General features: G+C 36.1%; 1 protein-coding gene across 27 annotated transcripts in view; it reads left to right on the top strand.

Moving 5' to 3' along the window:
* Positions 1–25,070, top strand: part of NRXN1 (neurexin 1) — a 731,365-nt gene that overhangs the window by 625,724 nt on the left and 80,571 nt on the right. For 18 of the 27 annotated variants that reach the window (XM_035562081.2, XM_035562184.2, XM_035562089.2 and 15 more), the window contains 2 exons: positions 11,563–11,652; positions 13,104–13,423. In XM_035562081.2, the coding sequence (XP_035417974.1) occupies positions 11,563–11,652; positions 13,104–13,423 (410 nt within the window). The remainder of the gene's footprint in view (positions 1–11,562; positions 11,653–13,103; positions 13,424–25,070) is intronic. The other 9 variants (XM_035562244.2, XM_035562216.2, XM_035562225.2 and 6 more) reach the window with 1 other exon arrangement.

Below are 25,070 nucleotides of genomic sequence, written 5' to 3'. Positions count from 1 at the left end.
ACTGCCCAGGGAAGTGGTTGAGTCGCCATCCCTGGAGGTCTTTAAGAGACGTTTAGATGTAGTCCTTAGTGATATGGTTTAGTGGAGGTCTTGTTAGTGTTAGGACAGAGGTTGGACCAGATGATCTTGGAGGTCTCTTCCAACCTAGATGATTCTGTGATTCTGTGATTTATAGTGTCGAAACAAAAATTAAGAAATGACTCAATCACAGTGTAAGTACTTTCATGGGGAGAAAACACGAGGTGCCTGCAGTGTTTTTAAGCCGTTCCTGGAAAGCCATAACCAGAACTAAGAAATTGAAGTAAGAAATAGAGAGTGTGCTTTCAACAGTGAGCCTTCAAATTCATTACTAAATGATTTTCCTCTATTGTGTGTCATCATGTTCGTATAAAACATTTTCCTGGAGGAGCTATTTGAGCCAATTACAGGTTATGAATTAACCAAACAATAGATTTTTGGCTGAACAGAGAATCAAATGGGTCAATATTAATAACCTGTGATGTACAGATCAGATCATGCCTCTGTCTATATTGAGAGCATATTATCAATATAAGAATACTTAATTCATATAGTAAAATTGTGTCCCTAATGCAGATATAACTATACCTTCCCAGGAATTAAGCAATTAATACCAGAAAATAAAAATGTTTCCAGGTATAATTTCTGTAATTTTTATATCCAGAAACAATACTGTGCTATACAGCAACTATACAATGCTTTAACATGTTAGTGCTATTGCATTAAACTGAGAATTTGTTTGCACAAGAGCTGAAAATGAATTCAGAAAATACTATCTCAACTTTAATGTATCATTTATCTTTTTCTTTCTCACCTTTTATATATATACATTCATAAATCTTGGTAGCTACAAAAATGATTTTAGTTAGTTGCTTGCTTAGCCATTCTATCTCTTATCTCAGTGCGTTACATGTATTTTTTCAACAACTGACTTCAGTTAAAGAGCAGCCTATGGAATATGCTTGTGTACAGCTTTTCCAGCTGAGTGGCAGAGATGAGCCATGTTGCAAGAATTTCTCACAAATAATCTTCTGCCCTTACATTTCTCTTATCTGTCATTGCTTTGTGGATATGATGACCATAGGTGTTCTGTACAAAAACAAACAAACAAAAAAAAAAAGTGTTGTTACTCTAATCTTTATCAGAACTGTGTTTTAGCCTTGTGCTTTACTGATAGTAACAATCCATACTTAGATACTTAGATATATTACTTAGATATATTACTTATTACTATACATAGATATGTTTAGACTTAACTGGGTTTAATTCAGCCTCAGCTGTGAAAGTGTGTTTTTGGGCTTTAGTGTTCTGCTTTGGAAACACTGTCAAATCCATACATGCATTAATAAAGGCAAAGACTGTAGAGAGTTAACTTTTCCCACTTAATCTATTGATTTCATGCTAGTACTTTCAAGGGTGAGGGTGGAGAGTGGATTGATGGAATGATGTAATCCTTCCTTCTTAGAGTCCTGAATTTTGTCTTGAAAGTATGCTTATTAATCTGAAATGTGTTATTTTTTTATTAGTAAGACATTGGCACATTTTAGTCGTTAATCAGAAAATCATACAGTGGTTTGGGTTGGAAGGGACCTTAGAGATCATCTAGTCCCAAACCCCTTGTCGTGAGCAGTGATACCTTAGAGATACTAGAGATACTTGGAGATACTAGATCAGGTTCCCTAAAGCCCCATCCAGCCTGGCCTTGAACACATTCAGAGATGGGGCATCCACAGCTTCTTTGGGCAACCTGTTCCACTCTCTGACCACCCTCATAGTAAAAAAAAATTCTTCAACTATGTAATATAAATTACCATCTTTTAGTTTAAAACCATTACCAACACCAACTGTCTAGGCCAGTCTTCATAGGAGAGGAGATCCGGCCCTCTGCTCATCCTTGTGGCCCTCTTCTAGACCCGCTCTAACAGGTCCATGTCCTTCTTATGCTGGGGACCACAGAGCTGGATGTAGTATTCCGGGTGGGGTCTCACGAGAGCAGAGCAGAGGAGTAGAATCACCTCCCTCAACCTGCTAGCTACATTTCTTTTGATGCAGCCCAGGATATGATTGGTTTTCTGGGCTGCAAGCACTCATTGCCATCTCATGTTCAGTTTCTCATCCACCAATACCCCCAGGTCCTTCTCCTCAGGGCTGTTTTCAATTCACTTATGGCCCAGGCCGTATTCATTTTGGGGATTGCTCTGACCCAAGTGCAGGGACCTCGTGCTCAGCCTTGTTGAGCTTCATGAGGTTCACGTGCACATGTATTATTGTCATCATTCTTACTACTGATCACTTAAAAATAAAAATACTTTAACTACCATATTGCATTATATTTTAATAATGCATTAGTGCTTCATGTTAGTGAAGCTACTAGAATTCATAAAGCTGGAAAGATGATAATATCCTTATCTAACTCCTTCAATATAGTGAGTTTCAGTAGGTATTTAAAAGGTCAAGTGGTTTCCTGAGAAAAAGTGGATATGTAAATTGTGCTAGTAGAGCTATTTTCTTTCAAAAGTTATTCTTTTCCCTATCTAACTTCTCATATGTGTGTTGAAGTAGAAGTAGCATCTACTTTTTGGATATTGCATCAACAAATGTATTCTTGCAAAAGAAAATGAAAAAGTAAACATACTGACAATTGACTAGTGATTGCATATTTCCTTGCAAATTCATATATGTTTAAATTGTTCGATATTGATTTTTTTTTTCTTTCTGTGGAAAAAGATTAACTCTGAAAATCAAGGAGATAAATTTAGACCTCCACAAAAATTAACTGCCGGGTTTAGGTTGTCCATCTAAAATGTGGCCTTACTAACTTCAAAACAGAGTATCTCCTACTATGAAAGTGTGTTTTGGGCAAGAGCTTAAAGATTTGAATATTCTGATTTAGCTAGTACAGGTCAAATTCCTTATGTTAAATGTGGTATTGAAGCAGGTGGTTTTCCCTTCTGGATCCCAAAGGCTACTTTGAAACCACCTGAGACCTGAAAATGTCAAAGATCTGTAGCCTCAATGGCCTTTTTAGGCCATGATTTAGCAATGCTTTTGAGAACTTCCTTCTGTGGTTGATGTCCAGCATGTCTATAAGTGCTTCTGAAGAGTAGGTTGCACTAAAATGGACTTTCAGTAGGAATGATAGGTGACAACAGGTAGATATTTCTCATATCTATCCCCCTCCCCTTACAGGCACTTTATCCAGCAATGGCTCTTTTTCCCATCTAGACGTAGATTATATGAGGAGTCATGAAGCATAAATTTCAGGAATGTGACAAATATGTTAAGATAATCATCTCTCCCCTCCCTTGAGACCTTTCTAAGTCATAGAGGAAGGTAACTCAATATAAGAGGTTTTAACATAGAAACGTTGTTTGAGGAATACAGTTCTTAGTTTTCTTCCAGATCAGAATCTCAAAGCAAAATAAAATGTTTCACAACAATTCTGAGTCTTCTCAGACTGCACCAAAAAAAAAAAAAAAGGCTAAGAATAATCACAAGGGGAAAATATTTTGCTAGTTGAAAACTCTTTGCAATTTTACCAAAAAACAGCTATGTTTCATAAAAGTTATGGTGACATGCTACATATCACAGATAAATTTGAGTGGAAAATATTAATGAGGCTTATGTATGTATATAATTGGGGAATCAGATTATTTCACTTTTTAACAGATAGAACTAAATCGCTACTGGAAGTCTACCCACGGCCGCTATGATATTGTGTGGTGGACTGCTCATTATAGTTCTGCAATCCTAAAACACTCCTTTTCTTTTATCTCAGTGAGCGTCTGTTTCTATTATTTAGTTTCTGTTTCTATACCTTGCCAAAAGCGTTTAAAAAAAAAAAAAAAAAAAGCTCTGTGTACAAGTTTAAACCTTAAACCTTTCACTTTTAAATAGATTATTCTTTTGTAGTAAAATGTCTGCAAGGCATAAATAAACAAATTGAAATGCCACTTTTAGACAGAACTGAAAGTCTGGAGCTTGCTTTGGCCAAGGGCTACTTTTTAGCTGCACTGCTGACACAGAACAGATTCTTCTCTCTTAAATGCCATTTTCTATCTGTATGGTGCATTTGGTTTCTTCTGCTTGGCAAAGGCTTTTCCAAATAATGACCTCAGTTTTGTTCTTTCTATTGGCTTGCATGTAATCATTCATATTCCTAGGAGAATGAGTTGACACAGCTTCAGCAGATGCAGTTAATGTGACAAAACACCTGTATGGTTCAGGACATTGGGGCACAGTGGTGGTGTTATCAAGCTTCGTGAAAGAACATGAAATCAACATTTTTAAGTTTTACAGTTGCAGTCAAGTTTGTCTGCTGTTGATGAGGGTTGATGCTGATTGCTTTGGATTTCTTATGTTTATTGTGTCTCTGGTCATGTAATGAGTGTGAAATTATTCTCACTATGCCCCACATTGCTTCCAAACAGTCTGTTAGAGCAGCTCAATTGCAGTGGCTTTGGTGAACACAACTGAAATCCAAACTATTTTATCTTATATTACATTGATTATTGCATAAGCAAGAGCAAAATTTAATCCCTGGAGATGTTTTTTGTTGTTTGTTTGTTTTACGTTGTTTCAAATAATTTTTGATGTTGCAAATGGTCCAGAAATAATATATGAAAAACATAGTTTCCCAAAGCCTTTCACCAGCTACAATAAAATGCAATGATATGAGTAATTGCACAGTGTGTCCTTTTCTGTCCTCAGCACTTGCAGTGTGGATAAACTTAATTAGGAAGTTTGTGCGTAGTTAATAAGACCTTTCTTATTTATGGCTTCTACCTGAATACTAGATACTCATGGGATTAGAGACCAATAGAAATTTAAATAAGAGCTGAGCGTGGTGTTTTCCATTTGCCATTGTTCATTTATATAATGTACTGTTTCTGTCAAGAGACATTCTATATAGTAGTTCTTTGCTAGCATGAAATGAAGATCATCCAGATTGCTACCTGGGCAAAAGTCAGAAGAACATATTCAGTAGTTGCTATCTCTGATCTAGCTATTTTTAGATACAGTAGGGTTGAAAAATTCTCCATTTTCCCGCTGTTGAAAAACTATTGAACAAGAAACTGCTTACAGTCAACTTCTGGTTAAAGTTCTATCGGAAAATTAACCTTAAATGATGTGACATTATGACTGTTTCTAAACAGTCAAGAGTCCTTTTACCTTGGAGACCTGCAGAATGTCGCTCTTGGAGTGATGTGGGACATGGTACTGTACTTACAACAATTCGTTTTTTATTCTTTAATCTTCCTCTTTAATGATTCCTATCAATTTTCTTCTCTATTTTAGCAGCAGCCATACATATTAGCCCCTTAATGCTTCACAGGCAGCACAAAAGATCTTTTTTAAAATGCCTGATAACAAAATATGACCTTTAATTTATCAGAAAAGTCCTGTGTTTTCTTATCTCCTTCTTGTTGCTTTTCATCTTCTCTTGCTTGCTTTTGATATAATACACCAATCTCAAAGTAAGCAATCCAGCACTGCACAAACCAAGACCAATTGCATTATAGTAAGGAAGTGAGAATCAGGAAGAGTACACTCTTAGTTTAATTACTAATTAATCCCCCAAAAAATAATCAAAAACAAAACAGATCGGAAGGTAGTTGATTTGAAGCAAAGGTTCACATCTCCCTGAGAGGTTAATGAGAGTTCTCAGTTTTATCCTGCAGAAAGTTGAAAAAATACGGTTTAAGATTAGTTTGTTTAATATGCAAGCAGGAAGCAAGGAACTTGCACGTGAGCATAAGATGTTTTGGTACAGTTTGTAATACCAGTGGAATGGGCATCAATTTACACATACGTCTTTCAATAAATGTAGTAATTGGGTTCTTCTTCAAGGGAACCTAGGTTGTAGCTTTGTATTTGATTGTGTTATAGGCTACCGATGCGTGCTTTCACTTTTTAGTAGACTAATGCAGTAGACTAAGACTGCTGTCAGTCAGTCTGTAAACAGAATATTCTTTTGGGATAGTTAATATGCATTATGAGAAATTTGGGATTCCCTCTAGGGAGAAAAAGGTCATATATATTATGGCCATTTACTATGAACTTGGCAGATTTGACACATTCAAGTTTGCTTAAGTCAAAGCACATGGCAGTTTCTTTTTTTACAGGTTAGCTCTTCTATAATAAGGTAAAGTACTGTAGAGTTACAGCCTTACTTATTTGCTACAAATTCTTTCTCTAATTTTAGAGTTTCTTTGCACGTTAATCATCTCACCAAGCAGACTGTAAGCTTTGTTCAGGATATGCAACAGGAAAAAATAAGCATCCTAGAATTGTGTGTCTACCTTTCCTTTGAACACTGGATGAATCCCAAATCAGCCTTTTGGATATGTAGCTCCACATATAATAGTGTTCCAGACTGACCACTGCATACTCCTCCATATCTCCTAACTTCTCATTCTTGTTGGAATGGGTAATTTATCAGCAGACAAAAGATAAGCAGTTTTATGTGATCCATCCAGAACTTTCTTGTTCCTAGACCAAATACTTGCTAGTCAAGTTTGTAGGCATTCAGCAAAAAAATGACACTAGGAACAGTGTCAGTGTGTCCTACAAGCCAATGATTTTCTGGGGTTGACCTGGACCCCTTGTCTTCTGCCGTATCCAACCCAGTTTTATGCCTGTATATCCTGGACCCAGGGTGTTGTGATAGAAAAGGTAATACTATGTTTGCAGGCATAAAGGCAAGCTTACTGATGGTTAGACCAGATGATCTTGAAGGTCTTTTCCAACCTTAATGATTCTATGATTTTATGATTCTATGTTGTACAAATTTTAGACCACGGTCTTTGTATTTTCAGTGTATTTCAACATTAATATATCTTTGTACATACAACTCTAAGCATGGTAATAGTAATATATGATTTAGGAGGACTTCACTATGGGCCATTAATGAGATTGGGCTTTCATTTCGTCGCCTGGCCATGTGATACAGTATGGGGACAGCTTGCCTCAATACCCTAGAGCCACAGTTGTTTCATCCCATGCTGTGCAGCTGACACTTTAGTCAGGTTTCATCCTTAACCATATCTGGAGGAATGATATGGGTCTCTGCCTTCCTCCTGCAGATGTCAGGGAATTTATGATTCAGAAGTAGCACTGCCAAGATCATGATGAGCAAAACTAGGGAGAGGGGGTTGTTCATAAATGGAGATAGACCTCAGTTACTTCAGTTTGTTATTTATTTTCCTAGGAGATCACTGAGACTAACAAAGTGAATTTGTATTCTGTTGAAGGGTTTGTTTCAAAGAAAATATTCTCTAGACTTCAGGTTGTTCTTCACAGACTCTCAATTTTCAACCTTCTTATTCTCTTTCAAGGATGCTGCTATTTCACATCAATAACTGACACCTTTATTTCTGAGGACAAAATAGAATTACACTCCAGTACTGACAATATAATAAATCAGGAGGGATAAAATACATATTAGTGAAGTTCACGTAGTTGGTTTGTCCCTGATGACCTATAGATATAAAGGTATGATTAAGTTTTTTGGGACTGCTTCTCAATCTTACCACAAGATTTTGCTCTGACTCAAAGATTTGACCTTTGCTGCTCCTCTCCGCTTACCTTGATTCTTTGAAATTACTGTTATTCCCTTGAAGTCTTTCTGTTCATACAGAATTAATACTTCGTTGTGACAAAATATCGTCTGTTTGATAGAAGAATGATTCCATTCAGAGTTCAGTCAGGTTAGACAATGACATGGTGCACATCATGAGTGAAACATTTTTACCCAGCTTTTTTAATCACAGAAATTTTGGCCATCTAGCCAGGAAGTGTCATGCTGGGTAGTCATATATCTATCTACAATTAAAGTTTAGGCATATCATTTGTTTCTTGTGAATTACTGTTGAAAAACATGCCTGACAAAACAGTCTTTCAAAAGGATTACAGAAATAAAATCTCAAAGGTGCAGTTTTATTTAGGGTATGAAAATATTTATTAACCTTCTTGGAAGTATTTTTATTGAAGAAGTTCCTTGTCGTTCACCCTATTGGTAAAAACAAGTATAAATAAAGGAATCATGAAAAATGTTCACTGAATACTCCTGAGAGAAACAATATGTAGTATTTTTGTTTTCCCTACTAGGGATAAGATTACCAGATGAAGTAAATGCACATAGTTTTGCTGAATTCAAAGCAACTATTTGGGAAGAATCAGTTATTGAAAATATGTATTTGTATTTTCAGTGTGATACTAGGATTTTTGTTGTTTTTAATGTTGTTTTCACTATTTTCAGTGCTATGTAATTTTTTGAATGTGCTTGTTAAGATACCTATGCACCTACTAGTTTCCTCATTAGTAAACCTGTGTGTTCTCCTTGAAACTAAAGCTGGAAAGTTCCACACCATTTCCTCCTAGCCTTTCCATTTATATTATCTACTAGAAGAACTTAAGCTAATGTAGTAGTGTCAAATTGAGATGCATTTGACTATGCACTTTTCTCTCTGATGAGAGATAGGCTAATGTAATCAGCAATTATTTTTTTTTGTGACCTTTACAAATCAAATGGTTATTTCCTTACTTTTCATTTTTATTTTGCTCTCAGTGGTACAAGACTGCTGCAGTTAGTATAAAGCATAATATAGATAGAATCACATTATACTAGGGTTCAATATTCTCAAAAACATATGTACCACATGGAGTTTTTAATGAAATAATTCAGAGAAATGTATAAGCTGGCCAGGACTAAATTTATACTGCTAATTTACAGAGGGGTTTCCACGATCACCATAGAGATGTCCTGGAGCAGCTGCCAAGTACTGAAAGTGAAAGGAGCAATAAACTTTGTCTTGGATAAATCCAGTGTTAGTAATGAAATTAACAGTAGAGAGATGCCATAGTGGTAGCGATCTAGAGTGGTGACTACAGACTGTCCATCCACCAGGTGCAACTAATGTACACTGACTGCTTGTAACAGCATAGCATTTAATGCCTTCCTGGTGTATGCAGTTGCAAGCACTTCTTCAGTTTGACATGATTGTATGGGGCTTCTGCAGTCTAGGGAGCATTAGTTCATGAATGGCACCCAGTAAATGACACTGAGTGATCTGTGAATCTCATGAGTTAGTGATTATCAACATCCATGAGAATTCTTTCCATTGATTTAATAGATCCTTTGTGCAGCAAAACCTCTTCTGAACAGTTATTTAGCCTTTTCTTATAAATAACGTAGGAGAATCTCCCCTCCTTTTGTTTAAACACGGATAACAAAACAAGGTTATCCAACAGCAACAAAAGTTCATGATTCTTTTGTTTTAAGGTAAGGAAGCCTTTTGGAAATAGGACATTCTCACTTATTCTTTGAATTAACTGATAATACATCAATAAAAACTGCATAAATACTTTAATAAAAAGCTAAATTTAAGTCTTAAAAATAACTGTCTGTCAGGAGATATCAGTTGTTAACTCATTGATAAGAAATATGGAGGATTGCGTCTACTTATCTTTGGTCCCATGTTGATTATATGACATTTCTCATGTTTTTCCTGTACTTTTGAAATTTGCATTCAGTAACAGAAAGTTTGTCATGACTGAAGGAGCTAGTTTCAGGCCCAAGATGAAGAGCAGCAATTTCAAAGATCATAACAGGAAAAAAGAAAAAATCATAAGACATTCTGTATTCTTATACCATGAGTCTTTTTCTAAAACCTTATATTTTAAATTTTCATTTTCCTGAAATAGTAGAAAATGGAAATTTTCAGTAAAATATTGTTTTGCAGAGAATGTGTTTGAAACTTGAGAATAGAACAAAATGTGCATATGGAAAGATATGTATGTATATACTTTAATGTATACACCCATGCACTTTTCAATATTGACATGCGTATAGAATTCATATAGTACATTGGAAGGTGGATAGGAGAAGGACATCCTCTCAAAAGATCAGCTTCTGCCATAGTGAACTACATACATGCTAAACCAAATGAGGGAAACATGGTAAGTGGCAGCTCATGACATTGCAAAATAAGTATCTGCACAAAACCATGATGTTTTTTGCTACAGAAGCTGTTGCTTTTGCAGTTTCTGAGGGCTACAGAATTGATTCTTCCCTGCAACCCTGTGTTGCTGGTAGAGGGGGTAATTGTCTGACAAACTAGACAATTGATTTCCTGAATTTGGATAATACTTTGTTTTGATAACTAGCAGTAAGATCCTGCTAGCTTAAGTAAATGTATTTCTGCACTACAATGGGCTACTGCACCCTGTACTTACCGTTTCCACTGCAGATACAAGACTTGGTTCATTGCTGGTGAAAGTCAGAGACAGTTTAAAGATAGTTTGCACATTGAAGCAAGATTGACTTTGGATTGGGGCCTGAATTAGAAATAACTGCTTTTGACAGCTTTTCTTGTATCTCTTGAATGCTTTTTATTTATTTCTTTATTTTAAATCTAATACGAACCAATATAATGGAAGCAAAAGATATTGTTGGTCTAAAATACTACCACCACCAAAAACCTGTACAATGAAGGAAATATTGAGGTTTACCATCTCCTAAGAGAAATTTCAAATAGAAGACAGTAACGGATGGTTTTCTGAGGAATAATAGCCATGTCATTAAATCACACACAATACATATAATTAAAAATAAACATTTAAAGTGATTTGCTAATTGTTCCTCACTGTCTGATATATTCATGACTGTATCAACCTTATTTTATGTCATCGTTTTATTTTAAGCAATCAAGGGCCTCCGAACAGACTGAGAATAGATACAGTCTGCAAATATGACAAGTTTCTGTTTTGCATTGCAGAGTTCTGAATAGTCCTTAATTTATGAAACCCCACTAAAGATGGCCTCTTGCTAAATTGTTAAGTGTTTCTACATTTCAGAACAAGGTTACCTTTCAGCAAGTCACTTTTGTCAAAGCCTTGGTGTTCCTTCAAGACATGGTCAACATGTCCTATGAGAACGTACAAATGGTGAATACGCTAGTCTGTTCTGTACTGTATATTTGGATCTCTGGAATTTGTTTAAGTGAAGCAAATAAGAATGCGTTTTTTCTGACTAGGACATATTTTATGGCAGGTCTATTTCTAGACAGCAGAAGTGTGCCTTAAATGGTGATTAAGACTTGTGTTCTTCTTCTTTAAATGACTAACCTGGAGTGAGAGGTTGGATGTCTTTGGAAAACTTAAACCTGTTTCACCTGAACGTGTTTAACTAGTTAATAAGAAACATCAAAAAAGACAAAACCCTGAGGTCAATGATCATTTTTTTGTAAAGCCATTCTATGATGTTTAAATTTGTTTTTTGGGTCTGTCTATAACATAAGTTTAATAACCTAGCTCAAATGCAGATTTCTAATTTTCAATTAACATAGGAATAATTTTGTTTGCTAAAATAAAATAAATGAATGAATGAAAAGTCTGAACCATGAAATGTTCCAGGTAGCACTTTTTAAAATTCCAAATTTCAAAAAATCATGTGGCAACTGTATAGCTCAAGCTTTAAGTATTAACTTTTAACCTTTGACCTTACAGATTTTAACCAATGAAATGTCTCTTTAAACTTTAAAGGAAACAATGATAACGAGCGCCTGGCGATTGCTAGACAGCGAATTCCATATCGACTTGGTCGAGTAGTTGATGAATGGCTACTCGACAAAGGTAAAAAACATTGATTAAAACTTCAAATAAAAAAATAATTTGAACATAACCAAGTAGTACTTCATTGTAACACTAATAAACATAAAAAATAAATTTCAGTAAAACTAAATTAAAAACAAATTTAAAATAGTAAAATATAGAGTAATATTTGCATACCTTGTATAATAATTTCTCTACATTTCTAGAAGTACCAGCTGTTTAATAATCTTACCCTGATAACTTAAGGTTAAAGGGACTGTTAAATATAATCCACTAACTCAATCTATGAAGGTACTCACAGCAAACATTAACAAAAAATTATAAATCATTCATAGATTACATTACATGCTCCAGCATCTAAATTATTAACTAAAAATATATGTAGTTATGATATCTTCATTATGGTCCTGAAAAAAAAATTTGTTTAAAGTGTAGGAATCTTAAATAGTGGGCAAGATGAATTGCCAATCAAAATGAAGTCCCTTTAACGTTTGCAACCTTCTAAGGGGATTTTGGAACAAACACTAATTAAAACAGAACTTAAAGTTGTGTGCATGCTTTTTGTGAGCAGAAACCAATCTGCTAAAGTGACTTCTATTTACTAAGAGTGGTACTGTTGCTGAGGATTTCTCTGTTGAATGGAAATGTGCCATGATTTTTCCATCGGTATGTGTATCATTTCTGAAGCCGCTTTTACATCTAAAATTTTTTATTTTAATTGATAGCCTTGCTGAAAGCCAATCAGACATCTATTTTTGAATCTGCCTCTGAGATACTCAGTGTGAACCATGTGTTTCTTTTCAGTGTGTATGTTGAAGGAAAATAAACATTTAAATACAAAAAGGAAACATTTAATTAAAAAAGTAAATATTTTATTCACTGCTACATAGATATGACAGATTACTGCATAACATTCCTTAAAATTCTCTTAACCTAGTGACATGTTTGCGTATATATAAACTCTGTGTGTATATACATATTTGTATATGTCTGTATATACATAAACTCACATGTACATACTTAAAGCTATAGGCCCAACAGTGTATTACATGGAAAAATCTTTGAAAGAAAAGTCTTTGAAGAAAAAATAAGGAAATTGAAACCTGGCATTCTTGACACACACCAAAAAGCTTAACACTGTGTTCAGGTAAAAGGGAGAGGGGTATCATAGTACTAAAAGCATTTACAAATATATTTGATTGGCCTTTTAGCAAAAACAAACAAACAAAAAACACACACACACAGAAAAAAAGCAACCGCACACTAGAAATGTGGCAAATTTAGAAAATGCAAATGCTCTCAAAATTTATGCATTTCATGGACACCTCATTAAAAAGCAATGAATTATGAGTCAAATCTTTTCTTATAGTTTATTGCTGTCATTATCCACTCCATGAAAATCTGTTATCATTCTTGTAGAGTATGGTGTTCACAGTCAACATTTTTGCATGTATATAATATTATCTTTACAGGGCGTCAGCTCACAATCTTCAATAGCCAAGCAACTATAAAAATTGGAGGCAAGGAACGTGGCCATCCTTTCCAAGGCCAGCTCTCTGGTCTTTACTACAATGGCTTGAAAGTTCTGAATATGGCAGCAGAAAATGATGCCAACATCATTATAGAAGGAAATGTGAGACTTGTTGGTGAAGTGCCTTCCTCTATGACAACTGAGTCTACAGCCACAGCAATGCAGTCTGAGATGTCAACATCAGTCATGGAAACAACCACCACTTTGGCCACAAGCACCGCTAGAAGAGGAAAGGCCCCAACAAAAGAGCCTATTGGTCAGGTTAGTCAGCTTCCTCACCTTTTCCAAAAGTTTTCTCATCTTTGAGTGTGGCTTTCTATATTGCATTCACACTACAGATGAAATTATTCCTGTTGAAGAAATGTATCAGTTACAGATAAAAGTTCTGTAACACACATGGCTCACAGATGTGATGTTGGTCAGCATTTAGAGGGGAATGTAAGGATATTGCAGTTTGTCTAAATTAGGCAAACTTTCCAGTTGAGATTTTTCTTGTAACGACTTTTATTGCCCTGCCATCCATCTTCAGAACGGTGCATTTTTTTTTAATTCTATTTCTTCCTATGATAGCTAACATTGATTATTTTCATTGTGGAAGTGTAGGATTTCTGGAATTAAGACATAATGAAATGGTGTGTTTATCTATGAGGTGGAGAAGTAAGACCTCGTTTGGGGAGAGAACAGGAAGATGGTGAGAAGGCAAAAAGATGATGGAGGCTGGAAAGGGAGAATTAGCACTTTCCAGCATATTAAAAGATTTAGAACCTTCTCAGGCAGAATTCCTCTTGAAGAGACAGTGGCTGCAAAGGGAATTAAGAGCACCCTGCACCCTGGGAGATTCAGGCTCCAAGTCAGAGTCTGTTGTTTACTGTTTATTGAGATTATTTACATCTCATGAATTTAGTGATATATTTAGTAGCTTTTGTCAGGTTTTGTCAGGATCTCTGTATTTGGGGGAATTTTATTTTCTTAAAAAGGTGGGGGAGGAAGCAGGTGAGTTGAATTAAGTACCTTCATCTTGTGGCTACCCTGAATAACAGCATTCAGATTTTGTACTTTAAAAAACTAAAACTTACCACGACATTTCTCTGGTAGAGAAGATTCTTAATTTTTTTTTATATTTATTCTGATGTGTGCTTGAAATGTATTATTAAAAAAAAAAAAGTACACTGCCAAAAGCTTTTCATATATTCACTTGGTTCACATGCTTGTTTGTGCACCCACTGTGCCGTTAAACCTTGACAGCTCCGCTCCAAGATTCAGAAGTAGATCAAAGAGCAAAGAAAGTGACACAAGCTGTAGGGAGGAATGGGATCGTGATGTGATGAACGAAGTTAATTTTCTCAAAAATGGAGGAGAACATGCTGGTTAGACTGGGAGTTTGAGGTCAAGTTGCCTGTTTTCTGTGTAAAACCTCAACACACTGTTTGAATTTGATCAGGACATCAAACTTGACACGTCAGCTTTTTTTGTCTGTGGTATTTTTGTACACTTTATACTACGGATTGACAACTATAGTGATGTAATAATAAAAAAAAAAAGTTATTTTGTAAAATGAGGCAAAACATTTAAGTTAAAAGTGAGCATTTAAAAATCTTATTGATTTGTATTTTCAAGTGAACAGTTTTATGCATTTTCCATGTTTATTAATCTCTCCTTTTGTATGAGAATCTTAAAAAAAAAAAAAAATAAAGGAGGGGGAGGGACAGGACACAACTAAAACCAAACTAGAGATAGAAGGAACCAGCTGCCTCTAGAAAAGGCCATTCATTGTAAAGCTGTTCTGTAGACTGCAGTTCTTTTAATGGCTTTTGCAGTAAGCTGCAGTGTTTTATTAAATAAGCAATAAATTTTCTTCACCATTAATTGTGTTTTAAACAGCATCTCCTATTTCATTATCCGTCTAGTCTGACCTCAGTGAGATGCAAGACCACCAAATTTCAGAGGGGGAGATCAAGTATCTAAATGAGCAGTACATCCTTACAGAGTGGAAAAATTTGGGCTAAATTAATGCTCCTAAGATAAAATTAAGCTAATTTTACTTTTATAAAATTAAACTGTTCTAACAATTCCCAGCTTGCTTTTGGCCTCTGCCACTCTCTCGGGTAACTCTCAGGCACAATTTGGGAGTAAGAGTGTCACAGGGACCATTCTCAGTTTGGACCTTGCATAATCAGTGGGTGATGGGAGTTTACTGGTATAGTTGCTATATCAGTTGATGTCAGTTCCCAGAAATATTCCCCACTACAGAGATTTTTCTTTTTGAGGTATTCCAATTGCATATTTTTGGGGAAAAAGTGTCCTAAATGAGCAACTCTAGCAAGCCGTATTTTGTGTGTGTGTGTGTGAAGAAGGAAAATAGATGACTAGGCAAAAATATCTTCCAAAGATTTGTTTCCAGATGCCTGAAATAAGGTGTGGCCCTTATCAACTTTATCAGAACATCCATCCATATAAGTTTTTTACTCGCTGCCTCTGGAGCATTGACCTCAGTGCTATTGTGCCATTCCTTCAACCCCTCCTGGCTGAGCTGGTTACAGCACAATGCTGGGAGCACCTGCTTATTATGCCCCATCATAAGTCTCAGGCAGGCTCCAGGAGCATCTGGACATCCATAGGATCTTGCCAAAGCACATTCTCAGGGTGAAGGTTTAGGTTGGTCTCCCTCGCCTTGCTGGTATAAGTTCTTGCTGCGGTCCATTTGAAACAACTTGGTAGGAATATTTCTGTATTTAAGAACCTGAAATCAGCCTTTACAAGCAAAGTGTTTGGTGTTAATGCTGTCAAAAACATATGGTATCCTGAGTCTATACCTGAGCCTTTCTTGCCATTAATAATCCACAGTGGTTTACTTCAGTTATGTGTAAACATCCTGCCTGGTAGGATCTGTATTGTCATTACAATTATAATAGTTAATTAGCCAAGGACTGCTCTGGAACATAGGTTACAATTAGGCCTGTGATTTGATTTTAAGAGACTAATAATATCCCAAAATCAAAGCTAAAATTTGCCTGAAGTTTGCTATGTTATTCGTGCAACAAACTCAGACCTAGAAAGCTACTAAATCAAATTGCGGATGAGATATCTTCTATTCATTAATACATGTTTTATTGTTCTACTTGCGTGTAATAATTTTTGTGCTAGTGATTCATAGGACTCCCACGGGTTTGTCCCGCAGGGTACTGAATAGTCAATTTATATCTTTATTTCGCTTGGAGATGAGGGCACTCCTCCTCTCAAGGAAAATCTACTTTTACTTTCTGCATCCCTTTTATTTTTGTCATTTACACTTTTTTCTGACTTTATTTACACATAACCTCTGCAAGAGTGTCAACTACATTGACATAATGTAATGCACAAGAAGGAAAGGTACCTTTCTAGCATTAATTAGGTTACTGAAGAAAATACGCAGCTGAAAGGCAATTGCTAATGAAAAAAAAAAAAAACTTACATTATTGCAAACCAGTGCATGTCTGAAATAGAATAGAGGCAAATGATCTAATCAGTCAGAAATTGTTTGCTTCATTTGCAGAGGTATTGAATTCAATTAAAGATTATAATACTTAAAGAAGACCATTTAAATCTCTATTTATAGGAAATGTTATTTTAAAGAACCTACAGTATTAGTGCTTAAATTGATGGAGTGTGTGCTTCTCAGCAGATACCTAACTAATGCAATATATGATACAAGATAGACATAATACTTACCAGAATGTATGTTGAATACTACTGCTCATGATTTTCAACAAATGAGGTCCTAGCGCTTCTGAAACAAATTTCTTTTTGTCAGTGACTATGCTCTAAACGAAGGTTTTCCCCATTGGAGGCTGTGCCATATTTTAAAAATGGATGTTTTGGTGATGACAGACATCTTAATTTTATACTTGTAACTGTAGATTTTCAAAGTGGAGAAAGGTACTCAAAGCCTATTGAATGTCAATGGTAGGTGAATGACTCATTTTCCTTAGTACCTTGAAAATCCCACCCTCCTTTCTCCTTGATTATAACAGCATCTACAGCTGTCAGCCTTTGTGCAAGGCACTGCATAAACACATATGAAGTGACAGCCCCTGACTCAAATAGCTTACAGAATAAACAAAAGTTATCAGGTAAGGAGGAAAAAAAAAGAAAAAAAGGGTGGTGGTTGTGGAATTAGTAGGTGGGAGGAACAAGGAGGTTAGTGCAATGTTTTCAGTGTTAATGAACTGCATGTAGATTTGCAGCCATCATGAGGGGAGGGGTAGTTTACTACATGGTTTTTGATCCAGGATCTTCAGATAGCAGACCCTGAGCTCCAGCTCTCCTCTGTGACCATCGTATAGCTTATAGTAGAGTCTTTGGAGCAAGCATTTTAAAGATTGGGCTGCTCAGTTTGCCTCGGTTGAGCAACTGGTGCACAAACAGTATCTGGTGGGTGGTTGATGAGGTTTTCTCTACTTTGCTCCTCACTTTGCTGTTAACGCTTGGGAGAACCCATGGTGATTGGAGCATGAGCTGAGAATTACAAGAGAACTTCTTCACTCCACCTATGCTGGAGAAGAGAAGACTGCTCACCTCCTTCCTGCAGCAATGTAGCCTGTAGATTCCTAATATTTATCTTCTTTGACCTCTTTAGAAGTGTAGTTAGATACATAATTTAGTTTTTTAGAAGATGTTCCCAAAATTTGGCATTCCTTTATGTGCAAGAAAAGAAATCCCCAACCTTAATGTTGCAACAGTAGGAATCCTGTGAAGTTATAGACTGTATTGCTAACTTTTGTTGAGTTTTAAGTATGCACAGGAGGGGCTTAGGAATCATTAATTTGTTCTAAGAACATCATTCATTCCCTTTATAAAGTTATTCAACTAAATAATACAGTTCTTTCTTCTTTTTCACTTTTATTTTTGATGCTTTTTAAAAGGCTCATTTGCAAGCTTTTCTATTCAATCATGAAGGTGATAAACTTCTTTTAAAAAATGAAAATAAAGGAGATTCATATGTTCTATAACTCCAGGAGCCAAAATGTTAAGCAAAACATCAAGTACTGCAAGGCTCGCAATAAAAATTGCAAGAGTTGGCAGAAGCAGAAAGGCTTCAAAAGGACTTTGAGTATGTTTTTTCCTTGAATTAGGATATCACAATCAGGCCTTTAGTATCTCTTTGGCATGGCTGTGTGGATCTGTATTAATTGGAAATCATAAATGAAGTGATAGTAAATCAAGAATAATATGCTTATTTCTCATCTGTTTCTAAGGATTTGATTATGACAGCCCATCCGCACAGCAGCCCCTGCTCTCTTGTGTTGGAAACCATTTCTGAAGGTTGTGTGTAAAATAGCTTTTTTTATTTTTCATAAGGGATTCTGGCAGTCCTCTTGTCCTCATCAGAGTGGGCTCTTATTGATAACAGTAAGCCACTTAACCAGCAATTGCAATACACTGTGAGATGATTGCATGTTTTGGAACAATAGGCACTGATTTTTGGTCAAGCAGAATTAAATTGACTTCATATTAAATTGATGAGCTGAAATTTGGTCAGTTGCCTTAGAGGGCGTACATCAGGTGAAGGGTATGTTTACTTACATGTATTGAAGCAGTGGATTTAAATAGCATTCATTGTAGCAGTAACAGTGATGGGCACCTTGCCAACCAAATAAACACAAGCATTTGAAAAAGACAGGGGTGTCTTCCATGGGAAAGAGTTCAATTTGAGAAATGGTACTTGAGTACATGACTTTTGCATAGGATCGTAAATGCTTGTTGGTTTTTTTTTTTTTTTCCTCCCATTTTATGGCGATGCGCCAATCATGAAATCAGTGTAGTTAATAGGAGGAAGAGTATTCTCCACCCATCTCAGTTTAAAATTATCTGCTGTAAGGCCTGCAATGCGTTCTTACACACAGGCAGTTCTGTGCCTCTGAACCGCTGCTTCATCTTCTCTGGGTGTTCACACCAAACAGTCCACAAGTCATTGGCCCCAATAGGCAATGTTCTTCCCATGTGTCTGGTAAATCACAAGGATTTTAATCAACAGATGCTCCCTTGCGTATAACAAATCCCATAGCATCAGGCTTCACAGTGATGAGCTTCAACTCCCATACGTGCTCTCCAGATGACAGAAACTGGGGAATTTAAGTGTTAAGGACAGAGTTCATTTGCACTAGGTAGCATACATGGTAGTTGTGGAAGTGCACACATTTTAATTGAAGGTAGGCGTACAGATGTCTAAGTGTACAGACTGATGGCTGAGTTTTTCAAAGGGACCTTGGCTTCTGGCTTTTGCTAAGAATGCTTGGCTAAGGTAGGCTGTGGGACAGGAAGGTCAATCCCAGAACTCCTAGTGAAATGGTATGAACCAACATTCCTCTCTTTGCATGTGTCGGTTTGTTCTGAATTTAACAAAATGGAGTAAATCTTGCTGCCTTCCTCTTGCAGCTGATCTGTGTGCAGCAGTCCTATGAATGATAATGGGGTGGTACAATTCAAGTAACTGAGACATTTCAATATCTGATTGTAGGTCAATATTAGTTAAGGGTGTTATGGGACATCAGTGCACGAAGGCATCTTACACTGATGCCTCATTTTGACCATATCCAGGAGACAGAAGCATAAAGGATTGACCAACAGGACACTGTGACACCAAAGACACGTGACCTCAACCCCAGAACTTCCACTTGTGGTGTGACCAACCTTTTAAAAAACATGGCAATGACAAATGATGGAGCAGGCTCATATTTTTTGTGTTATTATTTGTTATATGTGTTATATTATGTATATGTGTTATATTATTTGTTATATGTGTTATAATTTGTGTTATTATTTTTTAATTAAAACCATAAAATATATTACATTATATATAATAATAATAATTACTATCTCATAGAATATTTTTATTGTATTTGTGGTTAGCATTTACACAAAGAATTATTAATATTTTTATAAAGAAAATTCTAGGTAAGAATTTGTATTTGAACACAAATTCACAAGTGTGTAAAGGTGTGAAAAATGCAAAGTTAAAGCTTTGAAACTGTATTATCCTATAGAGTAAGAAAAAATATGAAAATATTTTTGTTTCCTCTTGGAGGGGGGGAGGCAAAATCTATTGTATAACCTGGGAGCAGAACAATTCCATATTTGCCACTGCCAAATTTTCAGGTTTTGGCACATATTCCCATTGTATCTCAATAACCAAACACCTTTCTGTGTCTTTGAAGAGTAAGTTATGTACTCACAATGTTTGACATATCCCCATTCTTCATTTTCTTATGCGTATTGATGTTTGGCTTTGAAGAAGCATATTTAGATGAAGTCTCAGTTTGTGTGCAGAGATGGCTTAGAACTCCTCAGGGCTGTAACAGCAGCTGAGTCATCTAGGTGACTGTCCTCTCCCAAGAATTAGGATCAGAAATGTTGATAGCAGATGATGCAAGGATGCCATTAACCCTACAGCCAACAGTATATGCCATGCCACGTTCCCCAGCCCCTTTCTTTATGGCATCTATGACATCTACTTCTAGATGAAGATGATGTAGACGAGGGCTCTCTAAACCAGACCTAAAAGCTGGTCTAGAGTTTTTACATGCAACAGAAAACATGAAATCCATGCCATGTTGGTTTTGTTTGTTTGTTTTTGTACAGACTGCTTTTTTAGTTTTTTTTCTAATGATTTTGATAATTCAATTAATACTTTAAAATGTAGTTGTTTGTTAATACTGACATTCAAGCAAGATCTCTAAAAATTAAAATAGGATACTATGAACACTGAAATTCTTTAAATATGTTTTAATATTTGCTATCTAGTCACATATGTAAATCCCATTCTCCTTCAAAGTGTATGTTTATTGAGTATGGGATCCTCAGTTGGATCACTGAAGGTACATAAATAGGGTGGCTTTAGAAATGCAGCATTTACAAAACCTGTGTGTTGGGTTGGCTGATTGCTTTGTTGTTTTCATGTGTAACTTATGTGATCACATAGTTGTCTCTCTCTCTCTTAATAAATACTGAATTCTGCAGCCAATGCAGTCAAATCTGTCACTGGCACAAGTTGAAAGACATCAGACTCTTAGAGGAGCTGAACTGCATGAGTTCTGGTGCCGTCGTGGACTTCAGTTGCAATTGCAGATTCATGTCCTGTGTTTAAAAAGCAAAGATTTTTTAAAAAAAAAAAAGTTAATCTCTGTTCTGGATGAACATTTTCAAATGATCCTTCAAACTCATTAATATCTATAACTAATTCATTATCTTGAAAATTTTATCCTGTCATTTCTATATAGAGATACTATAACATGTAAGTTACTTACAAAATACTTTTATGCGCATAGCCTTGCCATTGAATTCCTAAATAGTAAGTACTGTCGCTAGCTTTATAGTCTGTAGACAATTTCACCTCTGAAACTACAGCTTCATGTCACTAAGGCTCATAGGATAAGACCGTCAGTGAGTTGTTAGCCTTTGTTAGCGATGAAGGGATCATACAGGCTGTTGTAGCATACTGGGCCACTGAGAGCAAATCCTATCCATTTGCTTGGGAGATTACAGGCATAAAAATGCACTGCTAATTAATGCACTGTAGGGGAAAGTGGGAACTTAACCAGAAATGATAGTTCACATACGCTGCACTATGCAATCCAAAGAAGACAGGCTGCTGCTATTCTGCATAGGTTGCTTTGTCTTTAGTTCTGCTGTGGATTACCTTTAAGAGGCATCATCCAGCCTGTTGTGATGAACTTTGGTCATTACGCATGGTGCAAAGGCTAGCCTTTCTCAGATATTACCTGAGAAGAGGCAACATGGAGGGCACCTCTTCTTTTCACACTGTGAATTGTTAGTCTGACTTAGCAAGAGAATTTTAAAGAATTAACAGAAAGTGGGAAGGGGGGGTAGGGGGTGGTGTTAAAATAAATTACAACATTGTTAGTATCCAAAGAACATAAAGACACTTGTCTAAATTGTTGATTAATTGCTTGTAAATCAAAGTTGTTTTTTAAGTTCAATTTGTGAGGAAAAGGATTTGAGGCCACTTGCAGCTTCAAATCCATGCATTCAGAAGGCTTCTGACCCCTTTCTTACGGGTCATTCTTTCATGAAGTGATGCTTAGTTCTGTCTCATGTTCTGTGTCTGCCAGCTGTTTCCCCTCAACACATTTCAGCACACTAAACAAATATCATTACATCAGGATTATACTGAAATGGGATTGTTTCACCCATCTGGAACAAGAAGATGTTGTAGACTTAGTGACCCATAACCACACAGTCAAGTAGCTGCTATGCATTTTTCTGCATTTTGGATAGCTGAAAAGGCCTGGGTGTTATAATCACTACTTAATTTCAGTTGCCTTGCGGGATAGAAATCCTTGCATTGTGTCTGAGAATCACTCTGCTCCTATCAAAAGAAAGCAATAGGCATTCAGTCCCTTATAGTTAACTGAAGTGGCAGTAAGCCTGACGATCTCGTTCACCATTTCCTTTGGTGTATTTCTGTGACTGAAATACTGTGTGTTTTACATACTTGGCTCATACAATTCCCTTTCAGAACTTAGATAATAGCAAGTTCTATTTCTTTACTTTTGTGGATGATCCCTCAGAGCTGAGTGAAAGAAAAGTAAAGTCACTCAAGGTGGCAACTCAAAGCAGGTAGCCTAAATGTGCCACCATGCTTGCAGACCTCCCGGTGTACTTCAGCAAAGTTTCAACCCAGCTGCTGCAGCAAATGTGATGCAAATTAATGTAATAGTTTCCATGCTATACATATGTGAGAGGCTCACAAGTTGGTTACTGCAGGCTACAGCGTTCAGTCTGCTTTTGTGTACCGCTGGCAAGGACCCATCTGTGCCACTGTGTTTGTTCTTGTATCGTTAAATACCAAATGAAACAGAACTATATAATATATGTTATATGCAACATACATAATGTTGTATAACCATGCTATATCCTGATGTTTCCTCTAAACATGACTGTGACAGTAATGTCTGAAGCCTTCTTGCTCACATACTGCTATTAAGAATAAAACTTTGTTCATAGGCCCTCCTGTTTCATAGACTTCAGATCACTTTATTTAATGAAATAATTCTTGGAACGCTCTTCAGTTAATGAATTAGTATAGGAGGTTTATTCAAAAAAACACTTTTTTTTTCCATGTGGGTAGAAGCAACATCCTCTGTCTGTTTTGAATAAAACAACAATTAGCTTATGATTTATTACATTTAATCTGTTAGCTAAAGTTGTCTTTAAGTGCTTGGTTCCATTTGGTATTCAGCATTCAGATCTGCACAGCTGGTGCTCAGGTTTTGTTTATATACTGCCATTGCTTCACACTTAGCTATACTCCTATAGTTATGTCCCCACATTCTTTTTTAAGTTCTAGTAGGCTGAAGATTTGCAATTCATAGAATCATGAAATCATAGTATGGCTTGGGTTGGAAGGGACCCTAAAGATCATGTAGTTCTGTTACAAATAATTTGCATGCAGGCAGTATATTATTTCATTGCATCATTTTTCTTACTTTAACGACTCTGTTGAAATGTTCTTTTTACAGTATTGTTTTGTGAGCATATATACATGTGTGTGTGTATGTATGTATATATATATTTATAAAAGTCAGATTAAGTTATTAGATTGGATTTTTTTAATGCAAAGTAGAACACTAAATTCTCTGAGCTGACATAAAGAGGAAACCTGTGACAGTAATTTCTCCTAAGATAGAACACAGATGATGGCCAGGGCTGTCTGCATTTAAGAAAAGAAAGAGAACAACTGAAATTGCCCCATGGATCCAACTATACTGCTCTCTTCTAGAAATGCATAGAAATATGGATTGAGAAATAGGAGCCATTTCCTTAAAATGCAGTCTGGAGGATGATCCAATATGCTGACCAATTAACTAGAAATCAAAGACCTACATTTGTTTCCTGACTTGAGGGAAATGGTAACATCATCTTCCAATTCATCTCTCATTAGTAAATTAACTACTTCCCTGCCATGAGATGACAATGGGGTGAAGATGAAATCTATTAATGTCTTTGATGTGTTCATCTGGATTATTAAGGATTATGTCCGTATCTAGAAACACAGAAGTAGAAATACAAGTTTTTTGGAAAACATGTAGCAACTAAATTAGATGAAGTTCTGGAAGAAGCAGAAATAATGTAGGAGGAAGCCTGTGTGAGGAGATTGCATGGTGCTGATATATCCTCAGATCCGGGAAGGAAAAAAAGGCTTATGTGGGGAACAGACCATTTGAAGGTTTAATGTACTGTATTATTTTGCTACATTTTTTAATCTAGCCATATACTAAATGTTTGGGATTTTGTGGGTGGATTCTGTCAATAAGGGAGACTGAAGAGGTTGACAGGGTTGTTGAAATGCCCATCAGTCTGCACTAGGTTTTGCTCAGCCCCCAGCACAACACTATAAATACACAGAACACATTTATTCTGACATTTTCATGTTTAAAAAACAAAAAAAAAAAGGATGAGGTCACGATAAATGGCCTTAGACATATCTGAAATGACACTTGCATAGTATTTTCATTTTTTTAAAGCAGGGCATTAGTGTCTTTCCTAAGTAGATGCTGTGATAATGTTGCAAACAGCAAGAGTATGATTCCAATAGATTTAGGGGTTGGTCACTTGATTTTCTTTTCCTATCCCGATTCTCCCGTGACTTTAACAAATGGGCTGGTGTTAATAAGCAGAAAGCCTTGAGAGAATATTCTCCCTTTCTTCTGCATTGTATTTCTGGTCATGTTTTGGGAAAAATAGAATAGATTCAGCCTCCATGTTACAGAAGGCTACAAATTCACTGAAATTAAGTGTCTAGGAGTTTTATTTAATGCTTTTGGGAGATCCAGACAGACTGAATGTGTTCAGTAAAGCCAATAATTCCTTACATTAATACTAAGTCTTGGTTGTTTAATTCTAGACTCCC

This window comes from Cygnus atratus, chromosome 3 (assembly GCF_013377495.2).
Source record: "Cygnus atratus isolate AKBS03 ecotype Queensland, Australia chromosome 3, CAtr_DNAZoo_HiC_assembly, whole genome shotgun sequence".
Taxonomy (NCBI): Eukaryota; Metazoa; Chordata; class Aves; order Anseriformes; family Anatidae; genus Cygnus; species Cygnus atratus.
This window is presented reverse-complemented; position numbering and strand designations above follow the sequence as displayed.